The sequence below is a fragment of the Aplidium turbinatum genome, chromosome 5, assembly GCF_918807975.1.
Source record: "Aplidium turbinatum chromosome 5, kaAplTurb1.1, whole genome shotgun sequence".
In the NCBI taxonomy this organism is placed as follows: Eukaryota; Metazoa; Chordata; class Ascidiacea; order Aplousobranchia; family Polyclinidae; genus Aplidium; species Aplidium turbinatum.
In genome coordinates this window covers 10444606-10464827 of record NC_137476.1, presented here as the reverse complement: position 1 = coordinate 10464827, position 20222 = coordinate 10444606, and the positions used below count along the sequence as shown (strand labels likewise).

The window sequence follows — 20222 nt, the reverse complement described above, 5'->3', positions numbered from 1 at the left end:
TGAATTAGCCAGCTGCTGGATGTGGAAACTTACCAATTTCTGTGGCAGTTTGAGAGTCAACTTCGATGTTTTCTTCAAGATGATGCAGGAGTTCTTCCTTCGTTTCTTCTATTGTCTCGTTGGAAACTTTGCTTTTGAGGCTTTCAGTTTCGTTTTCTTTTAAGCTGCTTTCGCTTTCTATCAAGATTACAGAAAAAAATAACCACGCCTATCAAATGTCACAATCTGCGGACATTTACACGCGGGAGAAAGAACACGTCTTTCTCTAAATTAAGAGTTTCAATGAGGCAACTTCTCCTAAGCATTGGCTATACAGTAGACTAGTTTGTAAATTATGCAGCAAACAAACTCAAGCTGTTTCCTGTGTGCGTTGCATTATTAGATCAGTGGCGTATGATGACATTTTTTAGGTGTTCACTTTTTTCAGCAAGCTTTGAAATTAAACACACACTAAGTTTTCAGTGTGTTCAATGGCTGTTTAAGATCATATCAAAATAAACTGATGTGGTGTACGATATAAAGAGTCACTGTAGCCTACAAATCAAGCTTGCGTTTAAAACTTTCTAAAACAAGTAAACACCCAACAAAATGGTCACTATATGCCACTGTTGTAAATTAGGAAAGGTGTAATCATGCGTATAGCCTATATATGAAGACAAGCACATGCATAACAATACCACAAATGTCCTTACAAAGGCTGTGAAACTGGACAAAAATACCTAAATGTGCAACTTTTTAAAAAAACAAACAAAAAATGCCAAAATCTTTCTGACTCTACAGTTTTATTTAAGCTACAGCAGTCTACATTGCAACAAGTTATAACCTACCTTCATGAAGCGTTTGTAGAGCAAGGTTATTCTTGGCGTATGCGTGGCCTGGTTCAGGCATAGTCACTCTTTCTCCCCAAGGATTTCTACAATATTTGCAATGTTAGAAACTTGACACTCTTTGCAACCAGGTTGCAAAACTATTAAAGAAAGGTACACAAAAGATAGAAAACGTTATTACGCCGAATTAAGCTAGCTAATTTACTAAATTAAATTATGATTTTTTGTGCAAATGTGATGCAAAAAGAGATCATAGAACGAGTTCATTTGTCAATCTAAGGATTGTAAACATTATATCGCAAACGCGACCTGCAAATTTCACTCCAAATAAATTTAGTTAGGTTCCATAAATCGAGATTGTTATTAAGCTACACCGTGGTCAAGAAAAATAAACGAAGATTAAAATGCTCTTGATACAATACGTACAAAGGATAATGATACGATGACGGTTGTTTTAAGTTCCATTTTTTGCGCTGACCAAATGTTCCGATCAAGCGACCCTCTAGCGTCCACAAGCGGGCCGTTTTATCAGTAGAAGCGGTTACCACCATTGCATGCATCTCGTGGTCAATAAATGCCACTGATACAATTGCTTGGTCGTGAGATTTCCATTTGTAGGCGACTGGCGGTGCTTCCCTAATGACTTTCTGAAATGTCACAATCAAGTTAGTCTTAAATAATTAACTCCAAGTTTCAATTTTGTGTTTTTTTAAAGGAAACAAAATCATCACAAGATCTATTCCTTATTTTCACTGCTAACAACATCCTTTTGATTAGACCTTTAAAGCTCCAACCTGAATTTAGCAGAACAATTGCCTGAAGAAGTTATATCTTATCCTCAATTCAACACATACAGTAGATTGTTCACCTCAGTTTGGTCTGTAACGCAATAATTTTCGATGTCCCATACTGTGACGTATCCGGAAGTGTCTCCAGTGACCAGGAAAAGATCATCCGCGGATGAACAAATCGCTAGAACTGATCCGTCTTTTGTCTCCGCAGCATTAAAGTATCCTAATGCAAAATAATCCATTGGTTCTTTTCTTAAATGTTCGACAGAACCGACACAAACTGCAAGTGAGAGGAGAATAGGTTTCGTTGAAAAGATGACAAAACACATGTCAGTTCTGTCATGTTTGCATATTTCTAATGCGGACAATGATAAAACCTTAGATTGCAATGAAACAAAAACTAAGTTTATCATTACCAACTGTAATGATTGCTTGCCTGTAGTTCACCTTGTTTCTCGCTTACATAATCATGTGTGCCCTAGGTAATTGTACGCTTTCTAGTTCTGTACTCTAGCCTTGCCACTGATTCATCTTGCAGTTGTACTGGCAGAACGAGGAGAATAGAATTGTGCAGAACTATGTCTACCGTAGATATATTTAGTTAACCTTATATTTGTTTTGTTTGTTTAGCACGAATTTAAGTTGATTAAAGCCAAGTTATGTTTCTAGTTTGGTTTATATCGTAACACCAACCCAGCATTGTTCTTCTGCCGAAGAGACACCACCAAAACAAGATTCCTCCTTCACTGCTGATAAGAGTGGCACGATTCTTCTTTGCGTGCCTTGCTCGTTCTGGTAAAAACGCAAGAAAATCTATTGGCTGTCTTTGTTCTCTGCAAAATAGAAACAATGTTACATTGCAAACGCAACAACACATTATGCCATAAAAACAATAAAAAGCTTGTTCAACTATAAGCAGCTATCCAATGACCTGTACATTTTATTGAAAGTAATTATTATTATTGTCTCAAAATACTGCTATTTGTATCACTAAGTGCTGTCTGTAGTAGAAGGAAGAAGTAATCTAATATGTGTGTAGATTGAAAAACTAACATACATGCCATCATTTTACACTCATTAGGGTCTAATCTACATGATATACAGTATATTACAGAAAAATCAGTAATTTTATTTCTAAAACTGAAACATGTTATTGCTAATGTGTCAGAAATTTTGTACTGTCTACTTCTAATCACAACTATCACCAAACCTCAAATCAGAAAAACTAAATTTGTCTTGTTCAATTACTTTTTGTTTTTCTTTCCTTCTCGCAGCTTCATGTACACTTGCTGAGTCTCTTCATTCCAAACAATGATGCACCCATCGTAGCTTCCGGTGGCCAGGAGGTTTGGAGGACCATGAGCTACAGCTAGTATGTCGTCCTTTAAAATGTAGATTCATTTTAGAGTTGTTGGAAACTGGTAAGAGCAACCGATATAACAGATTGTTTTAGTGAGTCTTCATGAAACTTGCCTTGTGCAACTGCCCTCCTTTCCAACTTGTCTTCACTGAAACATTCATCATCTGTTCAACATTCAGCCACGTTACTAAGAGGTAAGGGTGAACTTTATATCAAGCTAGTTTGATAAGTATTTCGGCCGGCTTATCTTTAATAGCAGGAAAGTTACATGTTAACTATTTCTATCATCATTTGATGGATTTCCATAACCCTTTATATTCAGTCGAAAAAACTTCTGAATTTGATGGTATCGCATACTTGTAGAGGCATTGAACTACTAATGCAGGTCTGGTCACCAAAGGTTCACAAAAAAGTTCCTGCTTTTGAAATGTTGCAGCGTGTAAATTATTCTACCCGTTGGGTGCTACTATTGGTCTTGCTGTTTCGTTTATGCAGGGCCTGGTAATCTAGAGACGATTGGGGTAAATAGGTTTTAACCATTTTTAATACATTAGACCAGATATAAAACGGCTCGTGGCATATCTTTTATAAATTTTATTTTACGTAAAGATTTGTTTTAACTTAAGTAATAGTAAAAAACATCTAGGTTAATTCTCAAACATTGAATATTTGCCATGGCAACATTTACATCGGGGTCAGAATCGTCATAAATCGAAATGAGTCTGCTCCATCCAACTGCCAATATAGTCCGGTCTTGGAAGGGAAGGACACCCGTGACCTCGGCGTCATCAACAGCTTGGAGCTCGTGAAGGCAGTTGCCGTTTTGGAAGTTCCATATCTGTAAAAGACAATTAATTTGAAGAAAATAACAAGAAAATTTGTAGATCAAACTTCATCACGGTTCCAAGTCCGTTTTTAACTTTTATTGTTAAGTTCAGGGGCGAATCTCACAAGGACAAAGAGAAAGGGGTAAAAGTTAGTACAAATCCCTAATGAGAGTTTTATTGTTTTGCAGTTTTGTTGTTCTTTCGATGTACCGTACTTGCTTAGCCTACTAGCTGCAAAAAAATAAGAATGGAACTACATATTACTCAGATATATGTTGTTAACTTTTGAAAGTATACGAAGCATTAAAATACAACAAAATAGTGAAAAACTGAAATAGTTAAAATGTGTGTTGCAAATGAGAATAAAACTTTAAGATAATCCATCAGCAAACAAAAATCCATTGCTCTTCATACCCAAAAAGTTTACTTAAAACGTCAAAACTGGTTAAACGTTTTGAACATTGCAAAATAAATAACTTGTAGGTGATAGACTACAACAGAGCAGTAGGGGTGAAGTAAAATTCATCATTATAGCAATGGCTTCTACAAGTATTTTTCCAATTTACAAACATAGAACAGGAGCACATAATTGACTATGGGTTTCAATTGGCTATTATCGTTTCACCAAACATCAAGACAAATGTTTCTCGGCAGCCGATTGTAGCAAGAATTGACAGCGATAGACACGGTGTGTCGCCCATGAGGCTGGGCTCGTCAGTATCGCACCACTAATTCTGCCACAGACTATCGACTACTGCCTTTACCAGTCTGTTTAACTCTTATCTTTGTAGAAAGAAACTCAGCCTTATGCTGACAGCCAAGTAGAATGTTCCCTTCTTCACAAACATTAACACAGTGGTTACGCGCCTGGCTCAAGATCACGCGGCGCTGGTTCGACTCTCGGGCTGTGGGCTTGAGCAACGCATTTTCAGGACTGCTCTCCATTCAGCGGCATCTAGTGAATGGAATAATTCCCCAGCAACAACACTTCAACAATCAGAAAACTTCACTCTGCCAAGCTCGGTAACCGGCCCTGCGTCAAAAAGCCTCTACAAGTATACGAAACTACCAGGAATAGCTTATCAAGGCTTTGTCAGTCCGAGGATAAAGATTCAAAAACTAAACCAACCATTAAGACAAATATTGAAAATTTGTGCCTTCGCAGAAATTAGGAAAGCATTGCGAGTTCATGCTCCACATACTTTTATCGAGCCATCCCGAGCACCAGTAAAGAGGCGTCTGTTGGTGTGGTCGAACGACAGACAGGTGATTTCTTCCTGGTTGTGTGCGTTGCTGAATGTTTGAAATCTCGATCCAGTTTCTACATCCCAAACCGAGACTGTGGAAGCGTCGCTTGCAGTCACAACCTGAAAGCGTTTTCAGTATTTTCACAAAACGAACAAGAATCTTGATTGAAATATAAAATAACTTTATTCTGTTAAATCGCGAAAAGTCTTGAAGTGAAGGTATTAATTAGAAAGTGAAGGTATTAATTAGAAATTATAAGACAGCCATTTCTAAAATTACAAATTAGCAGTAAACACTCAAGTGGCCCGAGCAATCATTCGTAAACCGCATGTGGCCATTTGGTCAAAAAGTTGGACACCCCTACTATGGTTTAATCATTAGCCTACGTGTGTTGGACAACTAAATAAGCCATAGACCAGAACACGTTTAATTTAATTTTAGGGTCTATGGCTGCTAAACTTCATCAAGTGTCTTCTTTATAACACAGCCCAAGATTACCATAAAGGCGCTCCAACTATCTTGATTTGCACACAAACCGACTGTTTTTTAAAACATTTATGAAAATCGGCGTTTTACCTGATGAAAAAGGGGATTGTATAAAACCCCACACAGTGAAGCGTCGTGAGTGGTGGGAAGTTCTTCCTTTGGGGCAAGTTTACCCATTTTCAACAGAGCAACACTGTCATTACACGTCACCAGCATGACATCATGCGGACTTCCATACAAGCTAACAGGGAATTCACCTAAGGAAAGTGGAACGTAATGTTAATTTAAGCCAATCTTCGAAGTTTCAGTAGCCTGTAAATTACACTTCTTAGCAATCATAGTTTATAACGGAGAAATATCAACACAAACACAGAGTTTATTATATTGATAAATTTTAGTTTTCGACAATTTGCTATTCCACGTCGCACACCAGAGTCATTCCTTCGTACGCATTACAATTGGGAGTAATAAATTTCAAATAACAATAAAATTTAACACTAAGCTTGGAACAACGTTGCAATAAAGAACCTAGCTAGTGAAATAGGCTACATGCCTTGACCTACTAGATATCAACTTTTATCTTATCAAAGAATGATAATATTTCAGCACATCACAAAACTTGTGAAATAGCAATGGACGTTGTTTATTTCCTGGACCTAAGATTTATCTCGTATATTTCGAGCAAAAATCATCACTGCAGATTATTTGGCTCAGAAGTTCACTCAAATAAACGAGTTTACCTGGCTAAACAGAACACAAGCATTTCTGCAGTCATATTACGATAAAGGGTCCGAAATAATATTAACATCAAAATCAATATAACACACAGACCATGCTCGGGTATTCTTCCTGGCTGTAGCGAAGGAAACTTTGGGGAAACCGTTTGGAGGCAAGAATGTTCTGTTATGTCCCAGACCTTGAGTACCTGTGGATGGGAAGTGTGTTTAGTTTTTAAAAGGTTTGATAGTAACGTATTTAAAGCTTCAAGCTTGTTACTTATTCTTTCATTACTTTGATAGGAACATGTTTTATGGTGGGAAAATCACGCTACTATGCCATGTAAGCGATATACTTTCTTTACAGATTTTTTCTTTAGTTTAGCTCATCTTTTCTCGGGCGACTGCGTCATTTTGACGCAGACTTGGTATACTTTGCTAAAGTACTTTTGGACAATACCAATTTAATTAATAAATCAAATACAAATCATAGTAAGCAAAGAATTATTTACCACATCTTTCGAGTAGGTGACAATTTGGGAATATCCTTCGTTGATTACTACGTCACATATCCCTGTGTTGTGTCCTTGGAGGACGATGATTGGTCGGGCCACCACGTAAGGATTCCAAACTCTGACAAGATGGTCAAGGCTCCCAGTGACGAGTATATTTAGAGACTTGCTATAGTCAAAGCATTCAACTCCCTGAAACAAAGAGAGAATTTCTAGTGAATAGATGAACACGTAATTAAATGAAACGAAATAACTTACAAAGATGATGTTAAAACATCCATGGCAATGAGGTTAAGCAATATGAGCCTACTTAAAGGACAGCTAAAAGTTCAACGGAACCTTAGAGTGAATTTAGTAGTTTACATGCAGCTAAAAGTGCAATATAGACTTCAAAAAGTCAACCTCGATAACTAGGCAATGCTTGGGTGTTTGGCAGAAGCCTTAGGCAGAAGTTTTATTGGCAGTTAAACAAAAAATTTATTAGTCATCCGGTGTATACAATATGCTTATCTGTACAACATTGCCAATATAATTCGCCCCGATAGCTCAGTTGGTTAGCGCGTGACTTCGTAAATGAAGAATCGTCAGGATCAAGCGGCGCTTGTTCGACTCTCGGGGTGTGCGCTTGAGCAACGCATTCTAAGGACTGCTCTCCAATCTCGGTAACCGGCCCTGCGTCAAAAGTCTCTACAAGGATGCAAAACTACCAGGAATAGCCTATCAAGGCTTTGTCAGTCAGAGAATAAAGATTCAAAAAACTAATCAGACCAATATGCAAAATCATCAATATCATCAATTGAACTCTTTCGAATCTTCAACATCATAGAAATTGAGTTCTCTGAAGATGAAATGACTTTTGCTCTTACAAACTTCGCTTACTTTATTCACTTTGAAGATGTATGGCTTCTTTTTTTGCTGAAAATCCATCATCACGACTGACGTGGATGACGACATCGATGACGATATCACGACGTCACTTTCTTTTACGTACATCAGACGACGCACCACGTCATCATGTATGTTTCCGAGGTGTTCATAAGTGACATACTGTCTATGATCACGTAGTTCCTACATCAGAAAAACTTTTCTTTAGTAACAAAACGCGAGTAAAAAAAAGTGGGGTAAGCGGTGTTTTTTAACTCTTACAAGTCTAATGAATTACTGAAACATTTCAAACATTTTCTTCAAAATCTGAAGAATGCGCCCTAATAACTCAGTTCGTTAAACTCCCAATTTTGTGAAGGAATTTTGGTTGACCTCTCGGGGTGTGCGCTTGAGCAATGCATTTTTAGAAATGCTCTCCATTCAGTGGCACATAATGGATGGAATAATTAACAGACAACAACAAACGGAGGCTTTACTCAATCTCGGTGACCAGACTTGCGTCAATGGCCTCTAGCCTCTACAAGTATGCGAAACTGGCAGGATTAAGCTGTCAAAGAAGCCCTGCCAGTCTGAAGATAGATTTCCACAATCAAGCACGGTGTTTTCATTTGAAAGACCAGCCAATCCTAAAACGTATACGTCCTTTTGAAGGCACATTACTGCATGAAATAATGCTGATTGTTTTTCAAAATTATGTCTTATTATGCTGGTTTATCATGAAAAAACATTAATCAAATAAAAACCGTTGTGGAATATATATAGGCTACTGTAGTATTTTACTATAGATGTTTGGAAGTTTTTCTTAGAAGACGTTATACTTAAGTAAAAATAACATTTAAAAAACTTTACTTAAACTTACATTAAAATAAATCCTTTGAGTTCCTTGTTTTGGGTTGAAAGGTTTTTGGAAGAGCCGAGACTGGGGTGAATGAAAATGAAGAACGTGAATGGCTCCTGTGTCGTCACCAAAAAACAGCATCGAGTGGCTGTTTCTTGCTTGTTTTTTATACCAATAGTTGGCGCACACCGGAACATTTGGCAAAGCTGAACATATCCAATTAATTATGAAGACAATTGATTTTTGAAATTAAGCGAATGACAATAACTTGAGACAGCAGTTGTAGCTTACAGACTTAATTCAATGCAATTTATTTTTCTCTGTCAGAATGCAGAAGAAATGATATTGTGAAAAAGAAATACAGTAATAAAACCAACAAAAGGAAAAGGTGGCAAAACCATAATGGTTTAACTTCTATGCAATTCCAACCAGCAAAGAGTGAAGCTAACCAAACGTTTGCACCCCATGTTTAATAACTGTTCGGGCGAACAACTTCGGTTTTCGTATGGGAAGGCATCACCTTGCTGCAGTTCAATCTGGACGGCCAAACAAGTCTATGATAGACACTCTATAACAAAGGGTCAAGGCTAACAAGCAACCTAGTTAGAAAGAAGATTGATAGAGTATTTTGGTTTCTTGCTCGTGGTCACAGGGCAGACCTTGCTAACATTTTAGGTATAGTATAGCCTATTATAGTCTACTCTATAGCCTATCATTGGCTCTCAACCTATCATAGGCTATAGACTACTATTTAACAGAGTACACGCTTCATGTCATCTGACAGGTCAAGGCTGACATTGTTATGAAACTTTTTGTTTAGTAGGCTATTACTGTTATGTGCTAGTGCCACTGATCAACAAAAAAGTAGGCAGTATAGCCTACTGAGAGTAAAAAGACAAAAATCTCACCATACAGACAAAATTCAATGGTGTAAATAGCCGTTGAAATGTCGTAGAAATATATCTCCCTGCTGCTTGAGGTTAGAGCAAGGTTTTGTGTATTTCTCATATAGACAAGATCTGTCACCCACGTATGGAATCTTCTCCTGGTAGTTTGTTGCTGAACTTCAACCACGTCAGCCGAGAGACTGTACGTCTGTTCGATACGAAAATTGAGGTTAAAACTATAAATCAATGTCGGCCAAAGTGAGACTACAAGCAATTTTCATATTGTGTTATGCTGATAAAGTTATTGAACAATACAGTATGTTGATCGTAAGTTTTTATATTTTACTATCTCAAGCATTCAAGCATATAAATCCTATCACATAGCAGAGTATGTTAACCTTGCTATGTTCAAGCGCTCGAATGATCTCAAGAACCAACCTTTAGAAGACGGAGATGAAAATCCCATACTCCGATGGTTCCTATTTTGCTCACTGTGAGGATGCGGGATGGGTTCTCCACAATTACAGTTTTTGTTGTTGTTTCTTGCTGGGAATGAAAACGGTGTGATGATGACAAAGTGATTAGTGATAAAGCAAATGAGATGAGAAGGAAGGAGATGATAAAGATGTAGCCTATAACTTTACATGGAGAGCAATGATTGTTTGTGAATTTGGAGTAATTATGAGAAGAAAGTGTTTAATTTGCATTCCTATTGCTGTAAATATTACACAGAAGTATTTATAACTATTTGAAATCTCAAAAAATCTATTTTGACATGTGTTTACCTCACAATAATCGACAAAATCGAGACAAGCACAGGGTAAAAAATATGAGACTAAATTACGAAAATTAATGTTGTATTCCGAAAGGCTAAGAAGGGCTAACGTCAAACCTTGTTTAAAACTAACGTCATTATGCTGCGCATAGCTTCTATGCTTATGCGCGCATACAATAGAACAGGGGAAGGCCTAAGCTGCACAGTAACAAATGGGCATGATAAGCACATCACTAAAACTCAAAGAAATAACGCTTTACCGACACGTTTATAAATAGCTTACTTTGTTGTGGAAAATCTGCTTCACAATGGCACTTGAAGTGAAAGGGATCAGCTTTGCGTTTTGTTTGTTCTCTATCTCTCGCATTTGAAGAAGCATGTAAGTGCAGAATTCGTTCCAGTCCACGAAATTGTCACAGGCGGTGTCAACCTGGTGACGGCAAAAACGCAGAAACGTCAAGAATTGGTCCCTCGAAGGACAAACATTGGTTCAACTTCACTTGCGCGCTTACAACAAATTTCAAAAATTTCTTAATCAATTAACGATCTCACATTTCGTAATCTTTTATACGTTTTCAAGACATAGCCTATTTGTTGATTTAGAAATTGTTTCAACTGAGGACAAAAACTTTGTGTTCAGGCTCATGTCTGATAAGTTAGTGATTGATGCAGATTTGAATTTAGAGAACGGAAATGGAAGCTCATTTTCGTGTCCATCTGCAGGCATCGTGAGTATTGCCTTCGGCTCTGGCGCTGATAGATCTGAGATCGATTCCAGGTCGGGTCAAGCCGAAAACTTTAAAAACGATACCGATTGTGCTCTTTCTTGCATAACGCAGTGAGAATAAATCTGATAATCATGTGCTGACATCATAAACCTGATATAAATCAAAAATGAGCTCTGTCGCAAAAAGACCTTAGCTGTTGTAGAGCGACGATAAATAAAAACCGTAACATTATCATTAAATAAACGTTAGCCGGCTGCATAGCCGAGTGGTGAGAACACTGGAACGGCAATCGAAAGGGCGCCGGTTCGACACCACTCAAGAGCATGCGGCTGTGTCTGTGCATGGTCTGTGGCAGGACACTTGAAGGCATGCCTGAAGGTGGACACGAAGATTGGCTTCCTTGCCTTCCCGTCCACTTAATCTAAATCTTCAACCACCGAGTGTAAGCCTGGATACGACAAACAAAAAACAAATAAACGTTTTAGTCGCTCGGTTTCACACCAAACCAATGGAGCTCGAAGAGAAGACTCCTTAAGACGCCAAAGTTTCATTTCCCACACCGGACCCACTCAACCGGAATGCTTTTGCCAAGGAATGCCTGGGTGCGGCTCAACCGCCTGCGCACTGGTGTCGGGCTATTCTGCTCCAACATGCACAAATGGGGAATGGCTCAAGCCGCGGTCTGTGAGTAAGGCAAGGAGGAACAAACCGCAGACCACACCACCTGCAACTGCGCCATTTACCATGCGCCAAATGGTGTGCGTGGTCTGCGTAAACTGAATGACAAATCAATTCAGTGGCTGCTCGACACCTGCCCAAACATCTAGACCGAGTCGCCGCCACTACGCAAGAGTGGCAAAAGACGAAGCCCTTCGACCATTGGAATGGCGAGAAAAAATCAAACGAAGAAGAATTCAACAAACATAAATGAAGTTGGCAACTACGATTGTATTTCACGTCAAAGATTGTTGTGCTGACTACAATTTCAAACATAAATTTAAGCGATTACAACAGTGCATTTAGTAGCCATAACTGCGCTGCATGTTCTGCGTTTAAATTTATAATTTTTAAGTGATACAGAAGACGCTGTCTGTCTAAGGTTTGTTTGTCTTTTTAATTACATAATTAAAAAATGAAAGTTTGATTAAACAAATTAATGAAGCTAAAAACTTACATGAAGCTAACCAGAAATATCCCAAATATGAAACTGTCGTAGTAAATGTCGTATTGTTGCTGAGCAATGCCTGTTTATCATTGAAAAAAATAACCTTTCTATCCGAGGTATAGGCTATTACACAATCATGAAAACAGTTAAGTTTTAAAAAGTATCCGTTTAATTTCTACATTTTGGGCTCTGCACTTTTCGATAGAAAAGCGCACAAAATTTGCAAGATACCTTGTGAAAGAGCATTTCCATCTGATCATTCCAACGGTTGGTACCCAACATTCTCGAAATGGTTGTTTTGAATTCTTCCAATGTCATCATCCCAGGACCTTGCTTTGTGGACAACAATTCTTCTGTTTTGGGAACTGGCAACAACAATTTAAGACGATCAGAAATTAGGTTGTTTGTCAAGGCTACTTTATTTTTCTGACAAAAACTTTAAATAGGGTATAAAACTATGAAAGTTTTACACCCGTGAGCTACATTTAGGCTCACACTAACACTACAAAACACAAGAAAAAATAAGTTATTAAACTTGAAAATAAGCCTAAAGCGATTATGTGTGTGTCTGTTTTCTTTTTACTGTGAATCCAAACGCTTAGACACAACGTAGACCAATAGGAATCAAGTATGAGTGAGAAAACAATGTTATCATTCTTTCTGTGCTGTTGTTGTAGAGTAGCTTACACTTCACCATACATGTCTGTTATTTTTCAATTAAAAAATTAAGAGTTTAATTTCGTCAAAACGTATGTGGCTTTTAGCGGTTTGTTTGATTAACTTAATGTAGCTTATAAGAGCCATGACATAGTGGACGGCAACTAGCAAGGGAGGCACTCAGGGGCGCCGGAAGCGGGGGGGGGGGGCAGGGGGGCAATGGTGCCCTTTTAAGGTCATTTAAGCTGCTGCACATTTGCAATACGACGTAACAACTTCAGCTATTAGCTTTTAGCTTAACTACAATCTTTCATTTCTGCCTCAAAATAATATTCACGACACAAAATTCTGTATCACAGTAGATAATTAGCCTACATCATCATAACATAGCATGATGCCCTCCCGTGCCATTGTTCTTTGTATACAGGACACTTGTATCATTACTCGATGATGAGTTGATGGATGAGCATTATTGCTATATCTTATCTTAAAACTTAAAAAAAAATTGCCTTTTAGCAATAAAAGTGCCCTTTTTTCATAATCCTGCCACCCCAGTCAAAAACCGTTCCGGCACCCCTGGAGGCACTCTCTCATGTGGTGCTAAAAATATTTATCAAGTTAAATTACCAGTATGTTTGCTGTTTTCTGTTGCATTTTTGTCTTCTTGTGGGTTGTGAGATTTAAAAATCTGAAGAAGTTTCTGTAAATGATGAAGTTTGATGTGCTCTTCCAATCGAATGCTGCTGTCTGAGCTGTAAGTAAAAAAAAAAAAAAATGAGTAGGCATAGTCGTGCGAACGTGGGTAGGAGAGAAACCACCCACCCTGAAAACAAAAACTTACATTACAATTAGTTTCAACGTTAATTATAACTTAGTTTGTTTCAAAACGACGTTTACTACAGTAGGCTAATCTAGCCCGTGACCCAGTTTGAGCTATAGCCTACTATTTGCCAGGTGTAAATCTCTGCATACGTTAACCTACTTTCAAGGGTAAATCACTGAAACCAAATATCAACTATTGATAACCAAAAAGAAAATATAAAGCTAAACTATGTTTTCCTTAGGTTTGCACCATGGCTGCAGTCAATTTGCAACTAGTAGGCTACGTAGGTAGCCTAATCAAGACTAGTAAAAGGTTAACAAGAGATTTACCGAAATGCATTTCGTAAAAGCACAGCCAGATCATAGGCTATAAAATCGTCTTGTCTCTTTGTCATTGCATAAATATGGTTGCTCGCTGAATATGATACGGGAATACTTTTCAAGTTTTAGAATTAGTCTACTTTTTTTGGTATGAAGTTATTTTGTATAAGCTTAACAAAAGCCTGCTTTAACGCCCCTGTAAGCTTTGATTGTTTGAAGAGACCTAACCTCTGTAAATGTAGCTATCTGAAAAGCCTTCTTGCTTTCAAACTAACTTTTCAAATATATTTTGTCTTGTTCTATATAACGTGTAATTTTACCAGCGTAGAAGCATAAAAAGTAGAAGGCTCAAGTCTTAAAACATCGTTGCATTGTTCTCGTACGTTTAAACGACACACTGACAGACAATGTTGTAGTATCCACTGACAACAGCACGTCAAGTATGAAAGCTTATTGGTTCTAAATCCCGTTTATGTTGACATCAAAGTGGAAGAGTGGTAACTTCAAAAGAATTTTGAAAACAAGCTGGGCACTACGAAGAAGAGCGATACTCTACAGGCCTACGCAAACCTATGACAGACCTACAGTGTCATTCACAGCTTTAAGGTAATAAACTATTGGATAAAAAATATCAATATTTTTAGACCGCACCATAGGCTACTCTCAACTTCATAGGCTAAATGCTTATTTAAGGCCCACACCATCATACTGTATGTTATTAGGCTATATTAAATTGCTTGATATAGCCTATGGTTAAGTTTGCAATACTGCAGGTAAAAAGTAAAACCCTAACTGTTTGTTCGAGCTGCTTTAGAAACATATAAACCAGTCTTTAAACAATATTTTGGCACACTAAACTGTGAAAGCGATGGTTGGCATGAGGCCGAGGGGTAGGTCACATGGCTACGACTAAACCCGTTTAGCAAAGTGCTGGGTTCAATACACATTGATACAGTCAGACCTCGGCAGTTTGTCTGAAGACTTGAGCACCATAAGTCCTGGACTGGACAAAACTATGGTTTTTCGTACGGAGCTTATTCCTTCATACAAACGTTCTTGTTTTTTGTATGAACTTTCTTTCTTCGCCACTCAAAGTGTTGAGGGAGTCTGTCTTTTGATTGAATAAGTCAAAAGATCCGGTTTTGCGAACGCGTGATGTAGTCACAAGAAGTTCGTATCTTGCACTATATCTCATCTCAAATATACATCACGCCTAGAGAGTATAGTCGTGTGGAGAAGCCGCCAAGTACGTTTTTTCTTATTTTCCTGAATTTTGGGTTGCCAAGTTTGAAATCGATATTCAACCTTTTTGACCGCGGCTGCAGCTGTAGGAGACCAGTTGGCTTGACCAGTTGACTGCCATACGACCATTCAAAGCTGATGCTTTTTATATCAGGCGATGAATCACGCAATGACGTAGTAGTGCTACTTGGTTTGTTTTAACGCTGCGCTATATTTCCTTTTTCAAATATTCCAGTGATCACCACAAAATAGTTTAAAGCAGTGGTTCTTAACCGGGGAAGCATCTCTCAGGGGGGCGCGAGCTCTACAGCAATTTCAATTTCTTTAATGTCCTAGGACCTATGCTGTTTGTCATATTTTGTATTTTATATTATTTTATGTTGTATTCAGTAATTCTTGCTTTATTAGTTAGACCAGAACTTTACAAAAAGTGGCAATATTTTTGGAATCACGACAGAAGGCGGAACTTTTGGCCAAGTTTCAATCCGAAAGCTTTCAAGTAGCACTAGCGTACCTCGTGGACATCTTTGAAGCATTAAATACTCTCAACCTTAATCTTCAAGGGATCAACATCATTAAGCATCATGACATTATTCGAACTTTTATAGCCAAACTCGACCTCTGGAAGAGTCGAATTGAACAAGGAAATCCAGCGAGCTTCAGTAACTTGGATTCTGCTCTCAAAGATGGTATCTTTGAGTCTGAGTTGAAGAAATAAATAGAAACCCACCTTAATGAATTGAAAGCGGAGTTCATCAAATACTTTCCAGATCAGGATGAGAAGCGTGAAACCTGAAAGTTCGTCAGAAACCCGTTTCAATGCGAAGTAGTTGATATTTTCGAAGAAGGACAAGAGGAGTTTCTTGAGATGATAAGTTCAACTCCACAGCTAAACAAGACTACAAAGTACTGGAACTTGAGACGTTCTGGGCCAATTACCTTCCTGTTTACCCTCTTATCGCAACTAGGGCTCTTCGAATTCTAACAATGTTTGAATCCACGTATCTTTGTGAAGCTGCATTTTCTGCTCTCGTTGCTATCAAGACCAAGTACAGAAACAGGCTGAGAGTTGAAGGAGACTTACGTTGTTCACACTGGAGTTAAAACTCGCATTAAAAATCTAGTCGCTAAGAAGCAGTGTCAAGTATCTCACTGATGTGTATAATAAACAGACGAAAATGCAATTTTTTTGGTATAATACTTATTTAAAATCTAGGAGGGCGCGAGGCACATGACCATTATTGAAGGGGGGCTTGATAGAAAAAAGGTTAAGAACCACTGGCTTAAAGTGTTCTTATTGTGTAAAAATATATTCTTACCTTCTAAAACTTAAATCGCTGGAAACTTCACTGGAAGCATGTTGAAATTTGAGTCGGCCTGAGATGGTAGAAAAGCTTGACCAATCCATTACTAACAGAACTTTTTTACTAACTTTTGTTATTGTTTTCAATGTAGCCTATGTTGGTGGTTTATGTTTTATAGTGAGCTAAAAAGCTTTACAGTTAACTTTTGAAGCAAAACTACAATCTCGAGTAAAGAAGAAAAAAAATCGTCAAAAGAATTGTGCTAAAACAGCATCGCTTGGTTTAGTAGGCTACTATAAACTTAGGCAACTGTTTATCGGTAATTATAATTTAAAACTGCAAACGAAATAAATCTACATTGTATCGCCCACGTAAAGCCAACAGTAAAACAACTCTGAAAACATTAACGAAGAAAAAGCGACTAGACTTGACTGACACTAGACTTGACTGACACTTTGCAAAGCAACGATTTTAGTAAAGATGCTTCAACATGTTCAATCCTTTTGTAGGCTAGTCATGTCACCACAATAGAGCATCATCATTGATATATTTGATCAAACACCTTCTCACAGCATTGAATGGAAATTGGAAATTCAATGGAAGAATACCGTATTCCTGATTTACAGCAAAGGTGTATAAACATCTTCCATAACACGTGCATTAAGCGCTTTTACATAAACGTATCAAAACACAAAATGATTTTTCGTGTGGTTTGCCTTAGTCTCGAACTCAGGTGCAAAAAAAGGAGCAACAGGCAACGCAAATGCTTTAAAATCTTTATATCTCTCTTTGGATCATAACAAAGGTTGTTTTCAGCGAGTTCTCGTAATTTAAAATCTTTGTGATTGCTAGGCAATAAAGTTGTAAATGTCAAGCGAACAAACATGCCAACTCCTAAACTTTGGAAAATGTTGATTTAAAGTCAACGGACAATGAAGCAATGTAATAAGTTTTAAATTCGTAAAGCATGCCGAAATTTTTGGAAATAATTTCACCAAGTCTGGTGAAAGAGAGTCCACAAAGCCTTTAACAGTCGACATTGATAAAAACAAGAGCAAAAAAGTTTGTTGAAAGCAAACCGAGCTGCTTCTTGACAACGTTCGACTGATATGTGATATTTGCAACATTTAAAAAGTGATTAAAACTCTACATCTCCCTTTCTGTTTTAGGAAAATCTTTCCGACATTAAAGCCAAAAATTGACTTTATTAACAAGCCATTCAGTCATTTGCACTGAAAATTTAGGTACTCAAGACTTCATTTATGAAGGAACATTATTCGCTTCAGGTGGCTAGTCATTCTCCGATACTGAGATTACTAGCTACCGCATTCTGTGGCTAAATTGTTGTATTGAAGACCATGCGTTCCGGATACAAAATTAAAAAATTAGTTTTAATTTCGGTTTCTCTCTCAGGACCTTAAGGTCTATTGTCTCTTTGTTCAATAAATATTAAAATCATTTCTGTCATCTGAAATAATCTATTGCATGTTTAGTTGTATATGTTATTACTTTCATGCTTTATCAAAGATGCGGATATACAGCAATTAACGCTTGACTGTCGCTTGTCTGTAGGTTTACAACAGTACTAAAGCGGTCTTCTGCTAACTTTCTATGGTGTCCGACGTTTTCTTCGTAAACAGTTCTTCGTAAAGCAATTCTTCGTAAGCAATTTTTCGTAAAACAATTCTTCGTAAAGTTAATTCTTTGTAAAACAATTCTTCCCAAAGCATTTATTCGTGCATGCAATGGAGATTTGATGTATACGAAGAAATGCTTTACGAAAAATTCTTTTACGGATTTCATTTCACCAACAACTGTTTACGAACAATTGTTTTACGAAGAATTGCTTACGAAGAATTGCTTTACGAAGAATTGTTTACGAAGAATTCGCCTATAACCCTTTCTATTAACAACTCATAAAGATCATCAGCACGGTACCAAAGAAGGTGGTTGATCTCAAACAAAACCTCTCTCAGCATCGCCCTAACAACTAACAAGTGCTCTCAGCAAGCCACTTTCTATTGATCCGGCTCCAACTATTGCCTGATTAGTTCTCTGAATTTGTTTTGTGTTTAAAAGAGCAAGGCACTTTTTCGTACAAAGACTCAGCAACGGTAAATTCTTTTTGTAAATTAAGTTAATAGATTTTATTTTGTAGATTTAATTTTATTTATTTACTTTTTGTATATTTCAATGCCTTTAAGATTGAATCTTATAACAAGGAATTAGGACAATGGAGTTTAAAATCACCTGCTGGTGCTGGGGTGTATTTTGATGTGAAGTACGTTCTTATTCAATGCCAGACTGTAAAAGTTTTCAGACATTTCATAACGTGATGTAATGTCGTTGTATCTTTCGACTGTCTCCTCAAACTACTAGCCTATTTTAAATAATCTCTCAAGGTCTTACTAAAGAAAGTGTTTGTGACAATCTAACTGGCTGTTGCCAGTTGAAACCTTCGCTTGCCTGCAATGGCTGCCTATTACTGTATATTTGCTAGTGTGATGCAGTTTGAACTTGCTTCGTATGAAGTAAGCTATATAAACAAGGCTACTGTTAAACCATTCATATATTTGAAACGACAAAATGTACTTTTGCATCGTGTAGGCCTGTATTTTTTTTACAGATATTTATTAAAACTCTTTTTTAGATCTCTGATAGCGTTATTTATTTAACACATTTTCTTCGCACCCATTTTCGTTGATCAGCTGATTTAACGAAGCCATGTTCACATAGCTAGTCATGCGTGAAAGCAAAAAATCTGCCATGGTAACACCGTGTCAAACATGTTAGTTAATGATCAACTCACCTCACGGAGTCTTCATTTGAGGCCAGCGTTTCTTCATTGCTTTGGTTACTACTGGAGTCTGATTTTTTCTGCGTATAAATTGAAGTCAGAGCATTTACGTGCACAAAATTTGACAATTTTCTCCACCATTCTGTGGAATCGAAGTTTTCATGCTGCATCTTTTTTGCCATTTCATTTGTGAAGTCCTTATGAATTTTTGTGACTGCGTACGTTTTTATTAGCTTTTGTGATTAACCTCTCTTTTCACGTAAACGAGTTGCGGATTTTGGGTTTTTTACTGTTACAATAACGTCCAACGATATAAATTTGACTAAAGCTGATGATGTGTGTTTTAACATTTCATGTTGCCTTTGTTCTCAAATCGTGAATAGACTTTTTGTTTATCTATCTTCTGAAGCCATTACGATCAACATAGAAAGGAGAAAAAATCACGACCGTACAGCTGTGATCAAAACCTTTTGAATGTTACAAGTGTAGATTGATATCTTCTTGAAAAGCATGGAACTACTGTGAACTACTACTGGAACTACTATAAGTTTTAATTTAGGTTTAAATTAGATTTCCAGTATTAAATTCAAAAAAATTTTCCTGTAGCTTGAAAGTAAATAAATAATGAATGTAAGTAAATAATAGGTCTACCACTCTATAATAATATGATGTATCATTTTTTTGTTTTAAGTCTATATTTTATTTTTATATTGTAGCCTAGTGATTTTGTTATTGGAGTTGGGTCAGATTATACTTTGACGTTTGGAGGATACAGTGGAAACTGAGCATTTACGTGCACAAAATTTGACAATTTTCTCCACCATTTTGTGGAATCGAAGTTTTCCTGCTGCATCTTTCTTGCCATTTCATTTGTGAAGTCCTTATGAATTTTTGTGACTGCGTACGTTTTTATTAGCTTTTGTGATTAACCTCTCTTTTCACGTAAACGAGTTGCGGATTTTGGATTTTTTACTGTTACAATAATGTCCAACGATATAAATTTGACTAAAGCTGATGATGTGTGTTTTAACATT

At 37.2% G+C, this 20222-nt stretch overlaps 1 protein-coding gene across 2 annotated transcripts in view; it reads right to left on the bottom strand.

Moving 5' to 3' along the window:
- LOC145770291 (cilia- and flagella-associated protein 337-like) overlaps window positions 1–19759 on the bottom strand; it is a 37340-nt gene extending 17581 nt beyond the window's left edge. The window contains exons 1-20 of one of the 2 annotated variants that reach the window (XM_082581889.1): window positions 19201–19759; window positions 13330–13454; window positions 12277–12410; window positions 10436–10582; window positions 9816–9923; window positions 9399–9585; window positions 8512–8696; window positions 7647–7835; window positions 6768–6959; window positions 6371–6464; window positions 5630–5796; window positions 5008–5172; window positions 3667–3816; window positions 3092–3142; window positions 2867–3000; window positions 2312–2451; window positions 1696–1841; window positions 1254–1474; window positions 828–913; window positions 34–177 (exon numbers count right to left, since the gene is read on the bottom strand). In XM_082581889.1, coding sequence (XP_082438015.1) covers window positions 34–177; window positions 828–913; window positions 1254–1474; window positions 1696–1841; window positions 2312–2451; window positions 2867–3000; window positions 3092–3142; window positions 3667–3816; window positions 5008–5172; window positions 5630–5796; window positions 6371–6464; window positions 6768–6959; window positions 7647–7835; window positions 8512–8696; window positions 9399–9585; window positions 9816–9923; window positions 10436–10582; window positions 12277–12410; window positions 13330–13454; window positions 19201–19370 — 2935 coding nt within the window. In that variant the 5' untranslated portion in view covers window positions 19371–19759. Of the gene's footprint in view, window positions 1–33; window positions 178–827; window positions 914–1253; window positions 1475–1695; window positions 1842–2311; window positions 2452–2866; window positions 3001–3091; window positions 3143–3666; window positions 3817–5007; window positions 5173–5629; window positions 5797–6370; window positions 6465–6767; window positions 6960–7646; window positions 7836–8511; window positions 8697–9398; window positions 9586–9815; window positions 9924–10435; window positions 10583–12276; window positions 12411–13329; window positions 13455–16406; window positions 16560–19200 lie in introns of those variants that run through there. The other variant, XM_082581890.1, reaches the window with a different exon arrangement.
- Window positions 19760–20222: the final 463 nt, after the last annotated feature.